At 39.7% G+C, this 19,035-nt stretch overlaps 1 protein-coding gene across 34 annotated transcripts in view; it reads right to left on the bottom strand.

The window, feature by feature from the left end:
* LOC117230732 (ankyrin-3-like) overlaps positions 1-19,035 on the bottom strand; it is an 88,934-nt gene that overhangs the window by 7,553 nt on the left and 62,346 nt on the right. For 16 of the 34 annotated variants that reach the window (XR_004492834.1, XR_004492849.1, XR_004492848.1 and 13 more), the window contains 6 exons: positions 18,686-18,927; positions 18,500-18,551; positions 17,719-17,946; positions 4,119-15,494; positions 3,153-3,221; positions 940-2,238 (listed from right to left, as the gene is read on the bottom strand). Coding sequence is in view for 8 of the 34 variants with exons in the window: in XM_033488615.1 (XP_033344506.1) it covers positions 940-2,238; positions 3,153-3,221; positions 4,119-15,494; positions 17,719-17,946; positions 18,500-18,551; positions 18,686-18,927 (13,266 nt within the window). In the remaining 26 variants the exon portion in view is untranslated. The remainder of the gene's footprint in view (positions 1-939; positions 2,239-3,152; positions 3,222-4,118; positions 15,495-17,718; positions 17,947-18,499; positions 18,552-18,685; positions 18,928-19,035) is intronic. The other 18 variants (XR_004492869.1, XR_004492841.1, XR_004492839.1 and 15 more) reach the window with 7 other exon arrangements.

The raw sequence follows: 19,035 nt of genomic DNA on the forward strand, positions 1-19,035 counted from the left end.
TTTTAAAAATTCCTCGGGTACAATGTTTGACCACGAATGACCATCAATGTGAAAAGTATGCTAGTCCCAGAAGCACCTGATTGCAACTTTATCCGTTTAACCAAAACCAACGATAGGGGGGAAAAATAGGATAAAACTTCTCTTTCAACGAAGCACATTGAATCGATCACCAACAACCCTATGATGTAATACTCGCCCATGATAACTTCACGAAGAATAAAAAAACCACACACGTATGCAGATTTTACGACTGCATTTCACAAGCTTTGTTTTTCCTTGCGAATGGTTATCATCGTTTTATACGGTCAATATTCTTCCACCTTGTGCAAATACACCTCCAGTTACAAATGTTATGCAAGCTTAATATCATGCAACATCGTGTGCAAATAAAAGAAATATATATATATATATATTAAATTAGCCACTGACACAATTTTTTCGCAATTTATCAGCAAGAAAACCATATTCAATTATCTTCGTTGTCTAAAAGTCCATCTTTCCATTTAGAACTGACTTAATTTCTTTTAAAAGTAATAATTATAAAGTTATCTATCATTTATATAAATTTCGAATGATTGTATTTTTTACTGAATATCCTTAAGTTTCCAAAGCCTTTAAAATATACAGTTTTCTATAGCTCGTCCTAACATTTTCTTCTTAGTTAGTTCATCCTAATCTATTTCCTTTCCAAATGTTAACACTTATTCTTAATTCGAAGAAAATCGTACGAACGTCGTACGTATATCGTTTAAAAGGCCTGAATTAGTAAGTACGGACTTTGCAAGCTAAACCGAGATTGGAACAAAAACGATAAACAGGTGCAGTTGCATGCAAACAAAGCGTGCCACAATAAAAGCATACAGAAGACCGCAAAATTCACGTTCTCGGATTTGACTGTCTCTCGGGTAACTTGGTTAGCGGGATATGTACATTGCTTACTTAGAAGGTTAGCTGTGAGTGCGGTACCTTGGTCGTCCTCCAACGGGGACAGTTCCGCACCTTCGTGCAGTGCTACATCAGACCCGCTGGAACTGCCCAATGTACACCTCTTGCTTGGAGATCTTCTCCTCGATCGTGGTGAATCGTCACTTTCAGTATCGCTGTTTAAATCATGCCGCGAGCTACCATTTTTAGTATACATGTCGCCATTACCGGAACTAGGCGACGTGTCTTGAGAGAGTTGGCTCTCCCATTGCTCTACTTTCTCGTCGTTCAGGAACGAACGATCTGTCAGACTGCCATGGGCCCACGGCTCAGACATCTCGTTAGTGCTCTTTATGATCTTTGCCGATAGCTGTTCGATATTGAACGGCAAACTATCACGGCCTTTTACAACTGGCATCGGTATATCACCGTAATCGCCACTAGCCGCCATCGCTCGTGCGATTCGTCCCGTTTGTTCCGTGTCAATGGATTCGGTCGCGAAACACCGTACAGTCGTCACCGTCTTCGTCACGATCTCCCTCGAGACCACTTCGTCTGTGACGCTTCTCTGAACCTTCGATATCGTTGTACGAGTCGCGCTATCGTAACTGCTTGGCAAATTCTCTACAATCGTCGTCTCTGTCGTGACAAATTTATCCGGTCTGGATAAATCTGTTCCTTTATCTTCTTTAGTCGTGACTGTTACGGTTTCTACTTTCTTTACGGTTTCACCTATCTGTTCGAACTTCTCAGAATCGAATAAATTATCACGCGTATCTGCTGTTTCAGTCGTAGGTCTCGTTTCGTCCGATACTTCGGGTTTTATCGAATCGCTCTTCTCCTTATCTTCTTCCAGTTGTCGCGCTTCTTTCTCCCCGAGCGGTTCCTCTGACAGCTCCTCGAGCAACTTGTCAGAGCGTTCTACTAAATCTATCGACCGCGTGGCGAGTGAATCTATCGTCACTTTTGGCTGATCGTCGTCTGACTTTAGTGTTTTGCGTTCCTTCGACTCGGTACTTGTTATTGTTTTGCTCACCGTCGTTTCGTTATCCATAGATTTCTTTACTTTCACCGGTATTTTACTTTTTGGGCTGCTCTTTTCCGGGGAATGCCCTTCTCGGAGCGGCTTCGATTGCTCGTTTGTTTTATACTTGAGACTGTACGGCCTGCAGTAGACTTCGGAAGCTTCTCCGAACTCTAGATCTGTTTCGATGGACGACCTGGTAGAGTGTCGCGGGGCGGGAACAGGTTGCTTTGTTGGAGCAGAAGTAGCATGCCTCTCTACAGTCCCATCAATCTCAGCCGAATCATGCCCTGACCCATCCAAAAGGACATGGACAAGAACAGGAACAAGGACATAAAGCACATTGATACACACTAAGAATTTCAAGTCTAGCCCAGCTGCGACAGTTGGACTGAAAGATTCAGCGTGTTCTGGTCTCACAAACGTACTTGTGTGTACGCGCATACACACGAAACTCGTGTGCCCACACACGCATGCATATTTTACCGCATTATATGCCTGTGTGTGTGTGTGCAGCACACATCTACATTTAGTTTTTAATTTAGTTAGTATCAATACTGCAACAGGATTAGTATGTTTATAAAAACACTCATCATATATAAATGGTGTCTAGTCGTGGCGCCTGAATCTTACTAAAACGTACCCTGCAAAACAACTACGTTTCATAGTATCAGAACAAAAAAAAAATAGAAAGGAATACTTCTTATTTCTCTGTTTCTTTTCGATCTTTAGAGTTTGCGGGGAATCCAACTTAAGAAGCGTGATTCTTGTGAACTGACTAAAAAGCGATTACTCCTTGTTACAATGAAGAGAATCGGTGTAATAAAGATAATAATTTTTACTTACCAAACTAAGTAAATATAAAAGAAAAATTCTCTAAGCTACGTCGTCTCAACTAAACATTTATTTATTCGACATTGCTATATAGAAGATAGATCGAAGGCGTCCCAAGTATTCGAATTGTCGTACAAAGAACAAAACTTTTACCGTTACTCGATGACGTTTACTCTATTATGCCGCAAAGAGGTATCTATTTAGTAAGAAACGTGCGCACAATATTAGTGTGAAAGCGTCGGCAGGTGCTAACTATGGAAGATAAAGCTAAATATAAATGAGGGCACCAAAATAGATTCTGCTAATGTATTGATCTTGGGCCTGCGATCTGTGTTCGTGAGTTTTTATACTTTCTTTGGCCATACGTTACCTGATTTTGTCGATGATAGTGCTTGATCGGCTAAACTCTGTGCTCGTCTTGCAGCCTCTTCGGTAACATCTGAAAAAGTAGGTAAACGTGATGTAAGAAAACGGATAATGACAATTTAAACATTGAAAGCAATGATTTGACAAAGATTAGATGAATGATGTTTTCCCTGCATGGCATACCTCGGTTCATGCTTCGCTAGTTGTGGTTTCCTGTTAATTCAATGAGATATATTACTATATAATAAATATAACGTATGATACGTATTTATGTTATGCTATAACAATAAAGAAATGAATAGTGAGAAATATGGTTTTTGTTGCTTTGGACCGATAATCTCATTATCGATGGATAATAAAACATTTGATCGTGGATAATATTAAAATATAGCATAAAAAACCTGGAAACATGCATTAAAGAAATGTTAAAAAAGTTAAAACGCACAAACTGAAAATAATAACAGCAAATAAATAGAAATAATGTAAACACGTTGTTTTGCATATGTCTTTTACTACGGTCGATCACGTATTTTCTTTTCGTTTAGATTTCTCATACTATAAAGTGCATGTATTAGATCAATAATTACATAAACCGTCTATACACGTGTACGCTAAAAGTAAAACAGATTTTAAACAAAACCATAAGTCATAGTATTCTTATGTTATTACTAAATCACGTATTCGTGATAAACATTATTCTTTTATTTTTGCAATGAAGATAAAGAACACGCTGTTTCACTTTATAGTACGTTCGACGTTCTTGCTTTATAAAAGATCATATAAACATTAGTACACTAAAAGTGATTGAAATCAGAAGTGTTAGAGTTCATTATGAATGACAGAGTGCAATGGCCTCTTTGGCCATTTTGGTATGACTACCAAAACATAAGTTATAGAAAAGCGTCAACTTAATTAATCATGTTACACACAGCTGGTATGTAATATGGATAACGCAATTATTGCAAGATACCTTCGATTCTACTGTCAGTGTACTCGGCGGGACTGGGTGGTGGGGTCGCTGCCGTCCGCACAGACTTTCTTACGACTGTGGTGACGGTCTGTCGTGTGTGAGGCTCGAGGTGCTCTACTTCGCTAATCACGTTTACTATTCTAACCGTACTACTGGAACTATCCGACGAACTACTGGAGCTAGTTAATCGGTCTCTCGAGGAACTAACTTTTTGTGGAATGCGAGATATTTTCTTGGATATCGATTCGCTGACACGATCATCGTCTTTAGTGCTTACATCGGACAGTCTGAGCTGTGCCTCGGAACCTACGCCAAAAATAGGATCGTGTGTACCGAAAACTAAAGGGGTAACAATTTCTGTCGTAGATTTCACGTCTCTCCCATGTTTTAGAGTTCTTGATTCAGGCTTCGCTTGCTTGGCGTACATGGTGTCGACGTTTTCGTACAAATGAACATCTTGAAACTGTACTTTGTCCCACGCTGCATCGCGATTCATTTCTTCTAAAAATGTAGTTACGCCGCTTTTATGCTGGCTGCTATCTACGACGTACCTTTGTTCTACTTGACTCGGTAACATTTCTTCGAAAGATCTTTCTGTATCATACACCTTTTCGCCAACAGCTTTGCCGGCATCCGATACCTTTTGTACACTCTCAGACACCTTCGTGCTGACTATGGTTTTGGTTTCTTTTACGCCAGTTTGAACTTTGTCTTTGGTAGCTCTCGCATCTGCAACGGATTTACCCACAGCAGCATCAACATCTTTTCTTTTTCCAGACGCCACCTCTCGGGCACGAGCTTCTTCCTCTACGGCCTCTTTTTTCGTTTCATCGACAAACTCTTTTACATCGCCAGATACTTCATCCGCAGCGTGTTTTGCGCTTTTAATGAGGCCAGAAAAGAAGCCTCCACTCTTTTCCTTGGCCTTTTTACCCTCCTTCGAAGCTTTGTCTTTCACTGTTTTTGCTCCATTCACGACTGTGTCCACTCCAGATGAGACTTTTTGTTTTACGATAGAAGTATCCTCCTTAACTTCTGTGACCAATTTTTCTTTCGCTGCTTTCGCTCCATCGGTCGTACCCTGAACAGCTGTTCCTACTTTTTCTTCCGTTTTCTTAACCGCATCAGTAGCTTGAACGCCTACAGCTTTGCCAGCATCCGATATAGCATATGCAGCACCAAGTACCTTTTGACTGATTTTGTCCTTCGCATCCCTTGCAGTAGTTGAAACTTTCTCTCCAACATCTTTTACATCCGTAACTACTTTATCCTTAGTTGCCTTACCACCCTCAGCGACTTCTCGCATAACAGTTTCTGCTTTTGCTTCTACGCTTTTCGCTCCCTCGATAACTTTATCGCCGCCAATTCTACCAGCATCAGATACCTTTTGCACGGCACCAGTTACTTTCTCACTAACTTTGTCCCTAGTGTCCTTTACACCAGCTGTAACTTTGTCCTTGGTGACTTCCATACCAGCAACAGCTTGTTGTTTTACCGTGTCAACTTCTTTTGCTTTGCTAGCAAGTGCTTCACGAGCACGCATTTCCTCTTCAGCGGCTTTTTTCTTCGTCTCATCAACGAATTCTCTGACGTCTCCTGAAACCTCATCTGCTGTATGTTTGACACCTTTGATCAATCCTGACAGAAAACCACCGGTCTTTTCTTTGGCTTTTTTAACTTCCTTTCCAGCCTTATCTTTTGCAGCTGTTGTGCCATCCACCACTGTGTCTATTCCGGATGTTATCTTTTGTTTTGCCATTTCAGTCTCTTCCTTGACCTCTTCAGCAACCTTATCTTTTGCGGCTTTCGCGTCATCAGCCACGCTTCGCGCAGCTGATTCTACTTTTGTTTCGGTGTCTCTGGCTCCTTCAACTATTTTATCAGTAACTGCTTTACCAATGCTAGTAACCGCCTGTGCATCTTCGGATACTTTCTTGCTTACCTTATCTTTGGCGTCTTTGGCAGCGGTTGTAACTGCATCTTTAGCATCCTTCGCGTCAGTAACTACTTTATCCTTAGCTGTTTTAGCACCTTCAGCAATGTCTCGTGCAGTTGCTTCTGTTTTTGCTTCTACTATTTTCACTCCATCGATAACTTTTTCACCTACAGTTTTACCTACGTCTGATGCTTTATGTACTCCTTCAGATATTTTCCCAGAAACTGAATCCTTTGTCTCTTTTACAGTAGTTTTCACATTATCTTTTACTGATTTTAATTCCGCAGTTGCTTTATCTTTAGCTGCGTCGATGTCTCTCGCCTTTTCTGCTAGCGCCTCGCGTGCGCGAGCTTCTTCCTCGACAGCTTCTTTCTTCGTTTCATCCACGAATTCTTTGACGTCTTCGGACATTTCATCTGCCGCATGTTTTACACCCTTAAATAAACCAGAAAAGAAACCGCCACTCTTCTCCTTGGCTTTTTTAGCTTCTTTCGTAGCTTTGTCCTTGGCAGATGTTACACTATCCGCAACTGTGTCTACCCCTGAAGATACTTTCTGCTTTACAATTTCAGCATCTTTCTGAACATCCGTGACTACTTTATCTTTTGCTGCTTTTGCGCCACTCGCTACGTCTTCTGCAACTGCTGCCACTTTATCGTCAGCCTTTTTAACACCATCCACGATGCCTTCCTTTAATGCTTTACCAGTATCTGTCACTTTTTGCTTCCCGTCGATCACTTGTTCGCTAACTTTGTCCACTTTGTCCTTGGCAATCGTCTTCATTTTATCTTTAGCGTCCTTGATCTCAGCAGCGGTCTTATCCTTTGCTAATACTACGCTGTCAGCCACGTCATGAACTTTAGTATCTACTTGTTCTTCAACTCGTTTCGCACCATCGATTACTTTCTCTCCAGCAGCTTTGCCAGCATCTGACACCTTTTGCGCAGCTTCAGATACTTTTTCACCAACTGTAACCTTAGCATCTTTTACAGCAGTTGCAACTTTGTCCTTTGTATCCTGTATTTCTGTAGCTGTCTTGTCTTTTGCTGCAGCCATGTCTTCAATCTGCTTTTCCATTGCTTCATGGGCACGAGCTTTTTCTAAAGAGGCTTCTCTCTTTGCTTCTTCGAGAAAGTCTTTAACGTCTCCTGAAACGTCATCAGCCGCTTGCTTCGCACTTTTAAACAACCCGTTTAGGAAGCCGCTACCCTTCTCTTTAGCTTTCTTAGCATCTTTGGCTGCTTTGTCTTTAGCTACAGCTACACTGTCTGCTACAACGTCTATTCCAGAAGAAACTGTTTGTTTCACGGCATCGGTGCTATCTTTGATTTCCTTGGTTCCTTTATCTTTCATTACTTTTGCCTCCTCTGCTAATCCATGAACAACTGTGTCTGTTTTGCTTTTAGCTTTCTCCACACCATCTACAACTTTCTCACCAATAGTTTTGGTAATGGCTGATACTTTCTCTGCTCCTTCTGATGATTTCTCCGAGATTTTATCTTTCGTGTCCTTTGCTGCAGTTGTTATCGTCTCTGTTGTATCCTTTACGTCTGCAATAACTTTGTCTTTCGCTGCTTTGGCATCATCAGCCACCTTGTAAGCAGCAGCTTCTGCTTTAGCTTCTGCTTGTTTTGTACTATCTACTATCTTATCACCCACAGTTTTACCAATATTTTTCACTGCTTGGACACCATCAGATACAGTGTCACTAGCCTTACCTCTGGTGTCTTTTACAGCTGTTGTCATCTTAGCTTTTGTATCTCTCACTTCTGCAACTGCTTTATCTTTTGCGAGATCGACATCTTTTAGAGTTTTTTCCATAGAAGCACGAGCACGTGCTTCTTCTTCAGTTGCGTCTTTCTTTGTTTCATCATAGAATTCCTTCACTTCTTCGGAGACCTCTTCAGCTGCGTGTTTTGCTCCTTTGAACAGGCCCGAGAAGAAACCTACACCTTTTTCCTTAGTTTTCTTTGCTTCCTTCGTGATCTTTTCCTTTGCTGTATCTGCACCATCTGCAACCGTATCTATATCTGATGAAATCTTTTGTTTCACTGCAGCTGTATCTTCTCTAACTTCTTTTTCCAGTTTTCCTTTCGCTAATTTTGCATTTTCAACTACTTCGTGAGCAGATGCTTTTGCTTTATCACCAGCTGTTTTTGCACCAGTTGCGATCTTTTCTTCCACCTCCTTGCCAGTGTCTATTACCTTCTGCGAGCTGTCAGCTACTTTCTCGCTGACTTTATCCTTGATATCCTTTACAGTTATCGCCGTTTTGTCTTTCACGTCTTTCATATCAGTAATCACCTTGTCTTTAGCTGCCTTTGCACTATCACCTATTTCTCGAGATGCAGATTCTACCTTTTCTTCCGTATATTTTATTTCCGTTGCAACTTTATCCTTCGTGTCTTTCGCGGAGGTCACGATCTTACCTGTTGTGTCTTTAATTCCTGCAACTGCTTTATCCGTCGCTTCAGCCACATCTTCGATCTTCTTTTCCATTGCTGCGTGCGCAACAGCTTTTTCTTCTGAAGATTCTCTTTTTCTTTCCTCAAGGAACTCTGTAACATCGTCTGCAACTTCATCTGTTGTATGTTTCGCACCCTTGAATAGACCAGAGAGAAAACCGCCCGCCTTTTCTTTAGCTTTTTTAGCTTCTTTCGCAGCCTTATCTTTCGCTGCCGCTGCAGTATCTGCTGCTGAGTCTATTCCGCTTGCTATCTTATGTTTTACTACTTCAGTATCTTCTTTAACTTCTTTCGCTACTTTATCTTTTGTTGCTTTAGCATCTTCAGCCACACTTTTTGCAGCAGCTTCAGCTTTTGCCTCCGCATCCTTTGCTTGTTGAACAATTTTATCAGTGACAGCTTTGCCTGTATCTTTCACCTTTTCTACAGCACCTGTAACTTCTTCACTTACTGTGTCCTTCGTATGTTTGGCAACTGTTATTACTTTAATTTCTGCATCTTTTGCACCTGCTGCAACTGTGTCTTTAGCATCCTTTGCTGTCGCAGCTGCCTTTTCCTTCGTTGTTACTACGCCATCAACCACAACATGGATCGCGCCATCCACTTTTCCTTCAATACGCGTCACTTCATCAGCTGTCTTTTTGCCGAACACTTTCTCAGCATCAGACACTTTCTCTACAGCTTCTGATATCTTTTTGTCTATTGCGTCTTTAGTATCCTTCACAGTTGCTGCTGCTTTGTCCTTCGAGGCTTTTGCTTCTGCAACAGCTTTATCCTTCGCTGCATCAGCCTCCTTTAACTTTCCTGCCGTTTTCTCACGAGCACGAGCTGTCTCTTCTGCGGCCTCCTTCTTCCTTTCATCGACGAAATCTTTGACGTCTTCGGAAACTTCATCAGCCGCGTGTTTTGCGCTCTTGAAGATACCTGAGAAGAAACCACCTGCCTTCTCTTTTGCTTTCTTTGCGTCCTTGCTAGCTTTATCCTTCGCAGCTGCGGCGCTATCTGCAACTCCATCAATTCCAGAAGATACCTTCTGCTTTACAGCGTCGACATCTTCTTTAATCTCTTTTGCAACCTTGTCTTTCGTTTCCTTTGCACCATCACTTACTCCTTTCGCTGCTGCCTCAACCTTCGCTTCTGCACCTTTCACTCCTTCGGCTACTTTGTCACCAACTGCTTTACTGGTATCAGCTACTTTCTGTGCACCTTCAACTACTTTGTCGCTGACTTCATCCTTGATGTCCTTTGCAGCAGTTAGAACTTTTCCTTTTGCGTCTTTCACATCTGTGGCGGTTTTGTCTTTCACCTCCTTTGCTCCATCGATTACTCCCCGAGCTACACTTTCAGTTTTCTCTTCAGCTCTTTTTAGTTCATCACTTACTTTTTCACCAACAGTTTTACCTGCATCTGATACCTTGTGAGTAGCGTCAGACACTTTTGTGAATACTGTATCTTTAGTATCTTTCGCAGCGGTTGCAAGCTTGTCTTTTGCATCTCTAGCGTCTGCAGATGCTCTGTCTTTCGCTGCTTCCATATCTTTTAATTTTGCGTCTGCAGCAGCACGTAGACGGTCTTTCTCTTCTGATGCTTCCCTCTTCGTTTCCTCAAGGAATTCTTTAACGTCGTCTGAAACTTCATCTACAGAATGTTTTGCACCTTTGAATAAACCAGACAAAAAGCCACCGGCCTTTTCTTTAGCTTTTTTAGCTTCTTTAGCAGTTTTATCTTTCGCTGCCTCTGCTGTATCTGCTGCTGAGTCTATTCCGGTTGCTATCTTATGTTTTACTGCTTCAGTATCTTCTTTAACTTCTTTCGCAACTTTATCTTTTGTTGCTTTAGCATCTGCAGCCACACTTCTTGCAGCAGCTTCAGCTTTTGTCTCCGCATCCTTTGCTTGTTGAACAATTTTATCGGTGACAGCTTTTCCTGTATCTTTCACCTTTTCTATAGCACCTGTAACTTCTTCACTTACTGTGTCCTTCGTTTGTTTCGTAACTGTTATTATTTTAATTTCTGCATCTTTTGCACCTGCTGCAACTGAGTCTTTAGCATCCTTCGCTGTCGCAGCTGCCTTTTCCTTCGTTGTTACTACTCCATCAACCACAACATGGATCGCGTCATCCACTTTTTCTTCAATACGCGTCACTTCATCAGTTGTCTTTTTGCCGAACACTTTCTCAGCATCAGACACTTTCTCTACAGCTTCCGATATCTTTTTGTCTATTGCGTCTTTAGTATCCTTCACAGTTGCTGCTGCTTTGTCCTTCGCGGTTTTTGCTTCTGCAACAGCTTTATCCTTCGCGGTCTTTGCTTCTGCAACAGCTTTATCCTTCGCTGCTTCAACGTCCTTTAACTTTGCTGCTGTTTTCTCACGAGCACGAGCTGTCTCTTCTGCAGCTTCCTTCTTCCTTTCATCGACGAAGTCTTTGACGTCTTCGGAAACTTCATCAGCCGCGTGTTTTGCGCTCTTGAAGATACCTGAGAAGAAACCACCTGCCTTCTCTTTTGCTTTCTTTGCGTCCTTGCTAGCTTTATCCTTCGCAGCTGCGGCGCTATCTGCAACTCCATCAATTACAGAAGATACCTTCTGCTTTACACCGTCGACATCTTCTTTAATTTCTTTTGCAACCTTGTCTTTCGTTTCCTTTGCACCATCACTTACTCCCTTCGCTGCTGCTTCAACCTTCGTTTCTGCACTTTTCACTCCTTCGGCTACTTTGTCACCAACTGTTTTACTGGTGTCAGCAACTTTCTGTGCACCTTCAACTACTTTGTCGCTGACTTTATCCTTGATGTCCTTTGCAGCAGTTAGAACCTTTCCTTTTGCGTCTTTCACATCTGTGGCGGTTTTGTCTTTCACCTCCTTTGCTCCATCGATTACTCCCCGAGCTACACTTTCAGTTTTCTCTTCAGCTCTTTTTAGTTCATCACTTACTTTTTCACCAACAGTTTTACCTGCATCTGATACCTTGTGAGTAGCGTCAGACACTTTTGTGAATACTGTACCTTTAGTATCTTTCGCAGCGGTTGCAAGCTTGTCTTTTGCATCTCTAGCGTCTGCAGATGCTCTGTCTTTCGCTGCTTCCATATCTTTTAATTTTGCGTCTGCAGCAGCACGTAGACGGTCTTTCTCTTCTGATGCTTCCCTCTTCGTTTCCTCAAGGAATTCTTTAACGTCGTCTGAAACTTCATCTACAGAATGTTTTGCACCTTTGAATAAACCAGACAAAAAGCCACCGGCCTTTTCTTTAGCTTTTTTAGCTTCTTTAGCAGCTTTATCTTTCGCTGCCTCTGCTGTATCTGCTGCTGAGTCTATTCCGGTTGCTATCTTATGTTTTACTGCTTCAGTATCTTCTTTAACTTCTTTCGCTACTTTATCTTTTGTTGCTTTAGCATCTGCAGCCACACTTCTTGCAACAGCTTCAGCTTTTGTCTCCGCATCCTTTGCTTGCTGAACAATTTTATCGGTGACAGTTTTGCCTGTATCTTTCACCTTTTCAACACCACCTGTGATTTCTTCACTTACTGTGTCCTTCGTATGTTTGGCAACTGTTATTACTTTAATTTCTGCATCTTTTGCACCTGCTGCAACTGAGTCTTTAGCATCCTTCGCTGTCGCAGCTACCTTTTCCTTCGTTGTAACTACGCCATCAACCACAACATGGATCGCGCTATCCACTTTTTCTTCAATACGCGTCACTTCATCAGCTGTCTTTTTGCCGAACACTTTCTCAGCATCAGACACTTTCTCTACAGCTTCCGATATCTTTTTGTCTATTGCGTCTTTAGTATCCTTCACAGTTGCTGCTGCTTTGTCCTTCGCGGTTTTTGCTTCTGCAACAGCTTTATCCTTCGCTGCATCAGCCTCCTTTAACTTTCCTGCCGTTTTCTCACGAGCACGAGCTGTCTCTTCTGCAGCCTCCTTCTTCCTTTCATCGACGAAATCTTTGACGTCTTCGGAAACTTCATCAGCTGCGTGTTTTGCGCTCTTGAAGATACCTGAGAAGAAACCACCTGCCTTCTCTTTTGCTTTCTTTGCGTCCTTGCTAGCTTTATCCTTTGTTGCTGCTACACCGTCTACCACTGTGTCTATTCCAGATGATATCTTTTGTTTCGCTATTTCAGTATCTTGTTTAATCTCTTTAGTTACTTTATCTTTCGTTGCCTTTGCGCCATCAATCACGCTTCGTGTAGCTGATTCTGTTTTTATCTCAACATCCTTTACTCCTTCGACTATTTTACCGGAAACTGCTTTACCAGTGTCGGTTACTTTCTGCGTTCCTTCAGCTATTTTTTCACTTACTTTATGTTCCGCTTCTTTTGCACCCGTTATAACCGTATCTTTAGCGTCTTTAGCACCTGTTACAATTTCGTCTTTAACATCTTTTGCGTATGCCGCTGTTTTGTCCTTTGTAGCTTTCACGCTGTCAGTCATGCCATATATGATAGTATCTACCTCTTCTGTGACTCGCTTTCCTCCATCAGCTACTTTTTCACCAACAGCTTTACCAGAATCCGAAACTTGCTGCGCAGCCTCAGATACCTTTCCACTAATCGCATCTTTAGTGTCTTTTACAACAATGGTGATCCTTTCCTGCTCTTGCTTTGCTTCTGAAACTGCTTTGTCTTTCGTTGCATCGAGATCTTTCAATTTCCCTTCTACCACTTCCCGTGCACGATCTTTTCCTTCAACGACTTCTTTCTTTGTTTCATCAAGAGCATCTTTGAATTCTTCAGTAGCTTCATCTGCAGCGTGTTTTGTACCTTTGAATAATCCAGATAAAAATCCACCTGTCTTTTCCTTGGCTTTCTTAGCTTCTTTCGCAGCTTTATCTTTTGCTGTTTCTGTGCCATCTACAACTACATCTATTCCTGATGATATTTTCTTTTTGGTATCATCAACATCTTCCGTGATTTCTATTGTTATTTTCTCTTTCGCTTTCTTCGCATCGTCTACTTTGTCTGGTACATCGAATGATAGATTTGCAAGGTTTCTTGTATCTTCTAGGAATTTCGCAGTAGCTTCTCGGATTGAACTATCTGGACTTGTTACTGGTTCTTGCGGTGGAGTGCTCTTTTCCCGGGACCTGCTTCGCGATGCTCTAGTCAATTTTGGACTTCGGAATTTGCTGAAGATTCCACTTCCCTTGTCTTTATCAGCAGAGTCTGCAGATTCATCAGGGGCCGTATCACTTGTTACTTTTTCAGGAATTGGCTTCCAATCTTCATGATGCAGACTGTCTGCAATCTTTTTCGTGTCGTCCAAAAAAGTGGCTGTCAATTGTCGTGTTTCTTCATCTCCACTGTCGAAGGATGTTTCTTTAGATGAATTCTTTTCTCTAGATGAACTTCTTTTTTTACTTTTCAGTTTTGGACTCTTGAACATGCCGAAGAATCCGCCGCTCTTATCTTTACCTTCCTCATCTACTTCCTTTTCATCTTCTTTTTGTTTATCCGGTGATTCTAACTTTGCTTCTGGCTTACCGGTATACCTTTCCACGCTGTGTTCTTTCTGGTCTTTATGTTTCTTAATATCTGATTTTCCATTCATTTCTTTGTGAGGAGTACTTCTATCTGTGTCTAATTTCTTTTTTACTTCCGAGATATCATATGAGTGTCCGTTTATTTTATCTTTAGGTGTATCTTCCTCATAATGAACCGACGACGAAAACGTATGCAGGTCTTGTTTTGTGTCAACTTTAGGAGCAGAAGGAACAATGGTAGTTTCAGCAATCTTTCGTGTATCGTCCAAGAATTTCTCTGTGGCGATTCGAAGTTCTTCGTCACCACTGTCGAAAGATGCTTCCTTGCTTTTCTTTAACTTTTTCTCTTTTGATTTAGGACTCTTAAATATACCAAAGAAACCACCACCCTTCTCTTTCTCTTGGTCGCTTGCATCACTTGCCATAGTTCCAGTACGATCATCTGATTCTTTAACCGTTACTTTCGGTTCCTCTTTCACTTCCCTTCTCTCGATTTGAGTCGAGCTCACTGCGATATCAGGTACATGTACATTCAAATCACTGCGCCTGGAGTCATCTAAGAATTGCATGGTAGCCAATTTAACGTCAGGTAACACGCTCGTTTCAACAGGTTTGTAATCTACGTGTGTATCATATGAAACGAAAGTAGGTTGCTGCGTTTGATGTTCCGTAACTGTAGGCACTGGTACTTTTATTTCTTCGTCTCCACTGTCCAAGGACGTGTCCTTCGATCCTTTCGACTTGCTCTTCTTAAGTTTGGATCCCTTGAAAATGCCTGAGAGTATGCCTCCGCTCTTATCTTTTGATTTCTTCGATTCATCCTCTTGCTTCTCGTCTGGCTGTGTAGATGGATACTGAACACTGTAAACGGTCTCATAAGCAGATACTTGCTTATCAACCGCGGGTTTCGTTTCTTTTGGAATGTTAGTCTTGGCAACAGCCTCTTTCGGCAATTCTTGCTTCTGTTCGTCTTGTGGAACTTCTTTAGCTATTTCTGGCAATTTTACATCTTGTTTTTTAATACTTATGCTAGGAGTTGTTAGTTTTTCATCAATTTCCTTACCTTCTTTAGACAGCATTTCCTTTTTGCTTATGATAATCTGTTTACCATTGGAGATCGTCGCTGTGTCTGTGGGTATCGTTTGATCTATCTCTTTAATCGTGATAGTCTGAGTAATCACTGGCAGTTGACTCTTATCGTCGATGGCTGAAACTATAGTTTTCGATGCAATAATCGCATCTCCCTTCCCATCGCGAATGTAACGTTGTTTAATTATCGGTGGTTCGATAACTGGCGTTCGATCGACAATTAGTTTTTCATCGGATTTAACGACCTTATCCTTAGGTTCTTTGTCAACGAATTGATCCCTAACAAAACTTTCAACTATAGCACCTCTTGCCTCTTTATTGTCCCGCGCATCATCATCACAAACCACCGACCACCCTTCCTTCGCTAACTTCTCCTTCTTTTTCTCTGCGTCTGCTATTACACCTGTTAATTAATTATTACATATTTTAGGCATCTGTAAACGTTGCAAAATAGGAAGAACACATTTGTTTGTTTTATTTCATTTCGTCATCATTAGTGTAAGCCGGCTCGCTCGATATTGCTCTTTGAGAACAGCGGTTAGACTCTCGTGTGGTTTTGTGCGTGGTACGTGTGTGCTATAGAGCAGCCATCTTTCCATCGAATGATTACACTTATATTTAAACAAATAACAATCTAATAAAAAATAAAAATAATAAGCATTAAAATGCTGCGAGGAACGAATTATGTATTCTATAGAAAATCTAAGTTTAATTTGTGAATACATATCAATCGCGTCAAATCGCCGCTGGTACGTAACTTTAACGCTACAACAATTAAAATTTACGATATTATTGATATTTACGAATAGCGAATTGAATCGTAATGGAAGAAAAAACTATTAAATGGCGTGAGTTTATCTTGTTTGTATTTTTGGAATAACAAGTTTCACCATTGTCCATATAAATTTTTAGTGTGAATTTTCACCATAAATTTTTTCTGAAAATGTGTTATTTTTCAGATAAGAATGTCGAAATAAGTGTATGCGACAATGACAGCTGCTCTGTGCGTCCGCACAATTAGGCCACACAAATTTGGCCACTCATGCAACGCTAAAAAATTGCAGCAAAACCTTGCTGAAACAAATTAATGGGATGTGTCGAAGAAATAGAAGACTATTAGTGGATCATTAAGTGAAGACACTGAGAGTTCGCATTATAATACAGTAGATATGAGATGTAATTGAGAGGCGATAAAATAAATAATTCATTACGTAATTAAAATAAAAGCAAGCTGATAAATTTGAAGAAATCCGCATCAGCCCTCCAGAACCTGTCAGTGAAAGTAAAAGATGATAAAGTAAAAAGATGACAAAGTAAAAGAAGTAAATGTTCTAGTGCCAACAATGTTTCATAGTTAACAACTTTCACAGATGTGAATCGTGTCCAGAGTGAATGCAGTGCTATACTTTCAAAAATCACCTAGACTCTAATATCAAAAAATATATCTGGTCAATAATAACATTGTAAGTAATGATTCCTGATAAAAAATATTTCCAAAACAATAATTACTGCTCTCGACTTTATGGTTTAAATTATTGTTTTGAAAATAACAAGCAAGTAATTAAGAATTTATTTGTAGCGGTGTATAGTACATAGCGAAAATCATAATAAAACTAAGAATAGAGCGAAACTTTTATGATAAACAGATGATATTTTCAATTTATTGAAAGAAACACAAATTGACAGATCACGTGTGAAATATTGAAAATGATACAACATAAAAAGACATTGATGTTTTATTTTTTTTTTATTAACTGCGAAATTTTAATCTTATAATTAACCGATTCAAGTTTATAATGAACATAGGTATAAATATGAAATAATAATAAAGAATAAAGTACAATCTTACAGAAGTGTAGAATTATTTTCAAAGTTATATTCTTTAAATCGCACATGAAACAACATTAATATTTTATATTACATTTTTTATTTATTTTCGATTTTCGGCTTATGCTCGCTATATCAACGGAACAAATAAAGAAATTAATTTGACCAAGCAAAATAATTATTATATATTAAATTATAATAATAATAATATAATTTATTTAAATTATACAAATAACACACAGTTTTGCAAATACTAAAAGCCATATACAGCTATTAGCATCTTAATGTTTAACAAACTATTTTTCATTAGTTTAATTTACATATAATATGCAACAGTTGAAACACTAATAAAGGATCATAACTCCCTTATTTAAGTTCTACAAGTTATACGTTTAATTAATATAATGGAGAGAATATACATTTATATACAGATAATACATAAAAGTATATTGAAAAATCATTACGTCTATTTGCATATCGAGATATACTATAGCTAGGAACACGATATCACTAAAAAGCGAATTCTTGAGAACTATTTAGCACTAGCGACTGAAACTTTATCAATAAGTGGTTAATATAAGTTGTTCTGTAACAAAGCGTGACATTATCGCGTTAAATTAATCATGCTGCTACAGATTCTTTTTTCCTTTTGTAAAGAAGTATTATCGCAAATGATGATTTCCATAAGTCGCGTAATGAATGTAATTTTTTTTATTATTATTTTCTGAAGTAGCTAATCGAAGCACGGCCCCTCAACCCACCATTTTTTTTTTTTTTCAAAAAAAGCTCAAATTACTTACCAGAAACTATTTTGTTGGCGTCTGCGATCACCCTCTGTCGTTTTTTGTCTTTGTCGTCAACTTCATCGCGTGACTTTTTGCTCATCGTATCGGCAACGTGACATTTGTGTTCGAGAAATTCGGCCATTGTGTCCCCTAATTCTTTCTCCTCGCTTGCGTATTTATCTTTGATGGGGGTCGAGGTTCCATTGAATACAGTGCCGTTTGTGATCGTGACATGCTGTATCGCTGTTAAGTGCGAAGAAAATGTGATTTAAATGCCGTGAAAAATTCAGGCTTTGTTAAAGCGCCAAAACAATATATACAGGAGAAGAAGGGGATCTGTTAGAGAGTATTATCACATAGCCTGAATAGACAACTACTTAATAACTATAGAAATCGATTTTTAATTTCGTAAATCGTTATTGAGAAAAGAAACAATATGTGTTTCATAAAATATCGCTGAAGTTTCTGAAATGAAACTTATGAATGTGCAACTGCAGCAAGTATGGCGCTATGTAAACAGATGTTACAAACAGCGATATCATTAATGTGCCTTCTAAGAAGTGTGAGGCGAAACTTATGATTTCACATACTTTTTCTTAGCAATGACACGAAAAAGGAGCCGGCATGTTATTCATAGAAATAATACAGGCAGTGATGTCATATCCTTTCTGGTATTGTAATCGGACAAGTGTAACGTTAAACGTCATTCAATTTCAAGAATACTTTCTTTATCGTATCAGAAAGAGTTTAATTTAGAAATTATAATTATTTAAATCACATAATAAAAAGTACATACATGTATCGCGTTTAGTGTCACTGATATTCAGGTCTTCCATAGATCCAGATTCCTAAGAGCAGAATAAATTACTTCGATAAAAATGCGCTTTCGAATAAAATAAGAAAATACATAACTTTAAAAATAGAACATCGATGTAAAATATAAATTACACCGTGATACTAATTGTTTCTCCAAAATACAAACCTTGCTTTTGTTAAAATCATCATAGTCAGGATTCATCTTTGGATCCATCGTTGCATCACGGCGAAGAGAAGTGTCCCTTGAAGGACCCAATTCTTCTTTTAAGGAATCAAATCCAGGTTGATCTAATCGAACTCTCGCGACGGCCTTTTCTACGTCATCAGTGACCAATTCGACATTGAATATACACTTTCTCACAATGTCCTCGCGGCCAATTTTGTTCAATGCTTTCTCCAAAGTATTGCCTACACATACAAATATAATTTTTAAATAAAGCAATAAATAATAACATATACACTTCCGCCCATAAGTTTGGAGCGTGTTACGATATCAAAAGAAGTAATGACTTTTTA

This window comes from Bombus vosnesenskii, unplaced genomic scaffold (genome assembly GCF_011952255.1).
Source record: "Bombus vosnesenskii isolate JDL3184/JDL3185 unplaced genomic scaffold, Bvos_JDL3184-5_v1.1 scf7180000013263, whole genome shotgun sequence".
Taxonomy (NCBI): Eukaryota; Metazoa; Arthropoda; class Insecta; order Hymenoptera; family Apidae; genus Bombus; species Bombus vosnesenskii.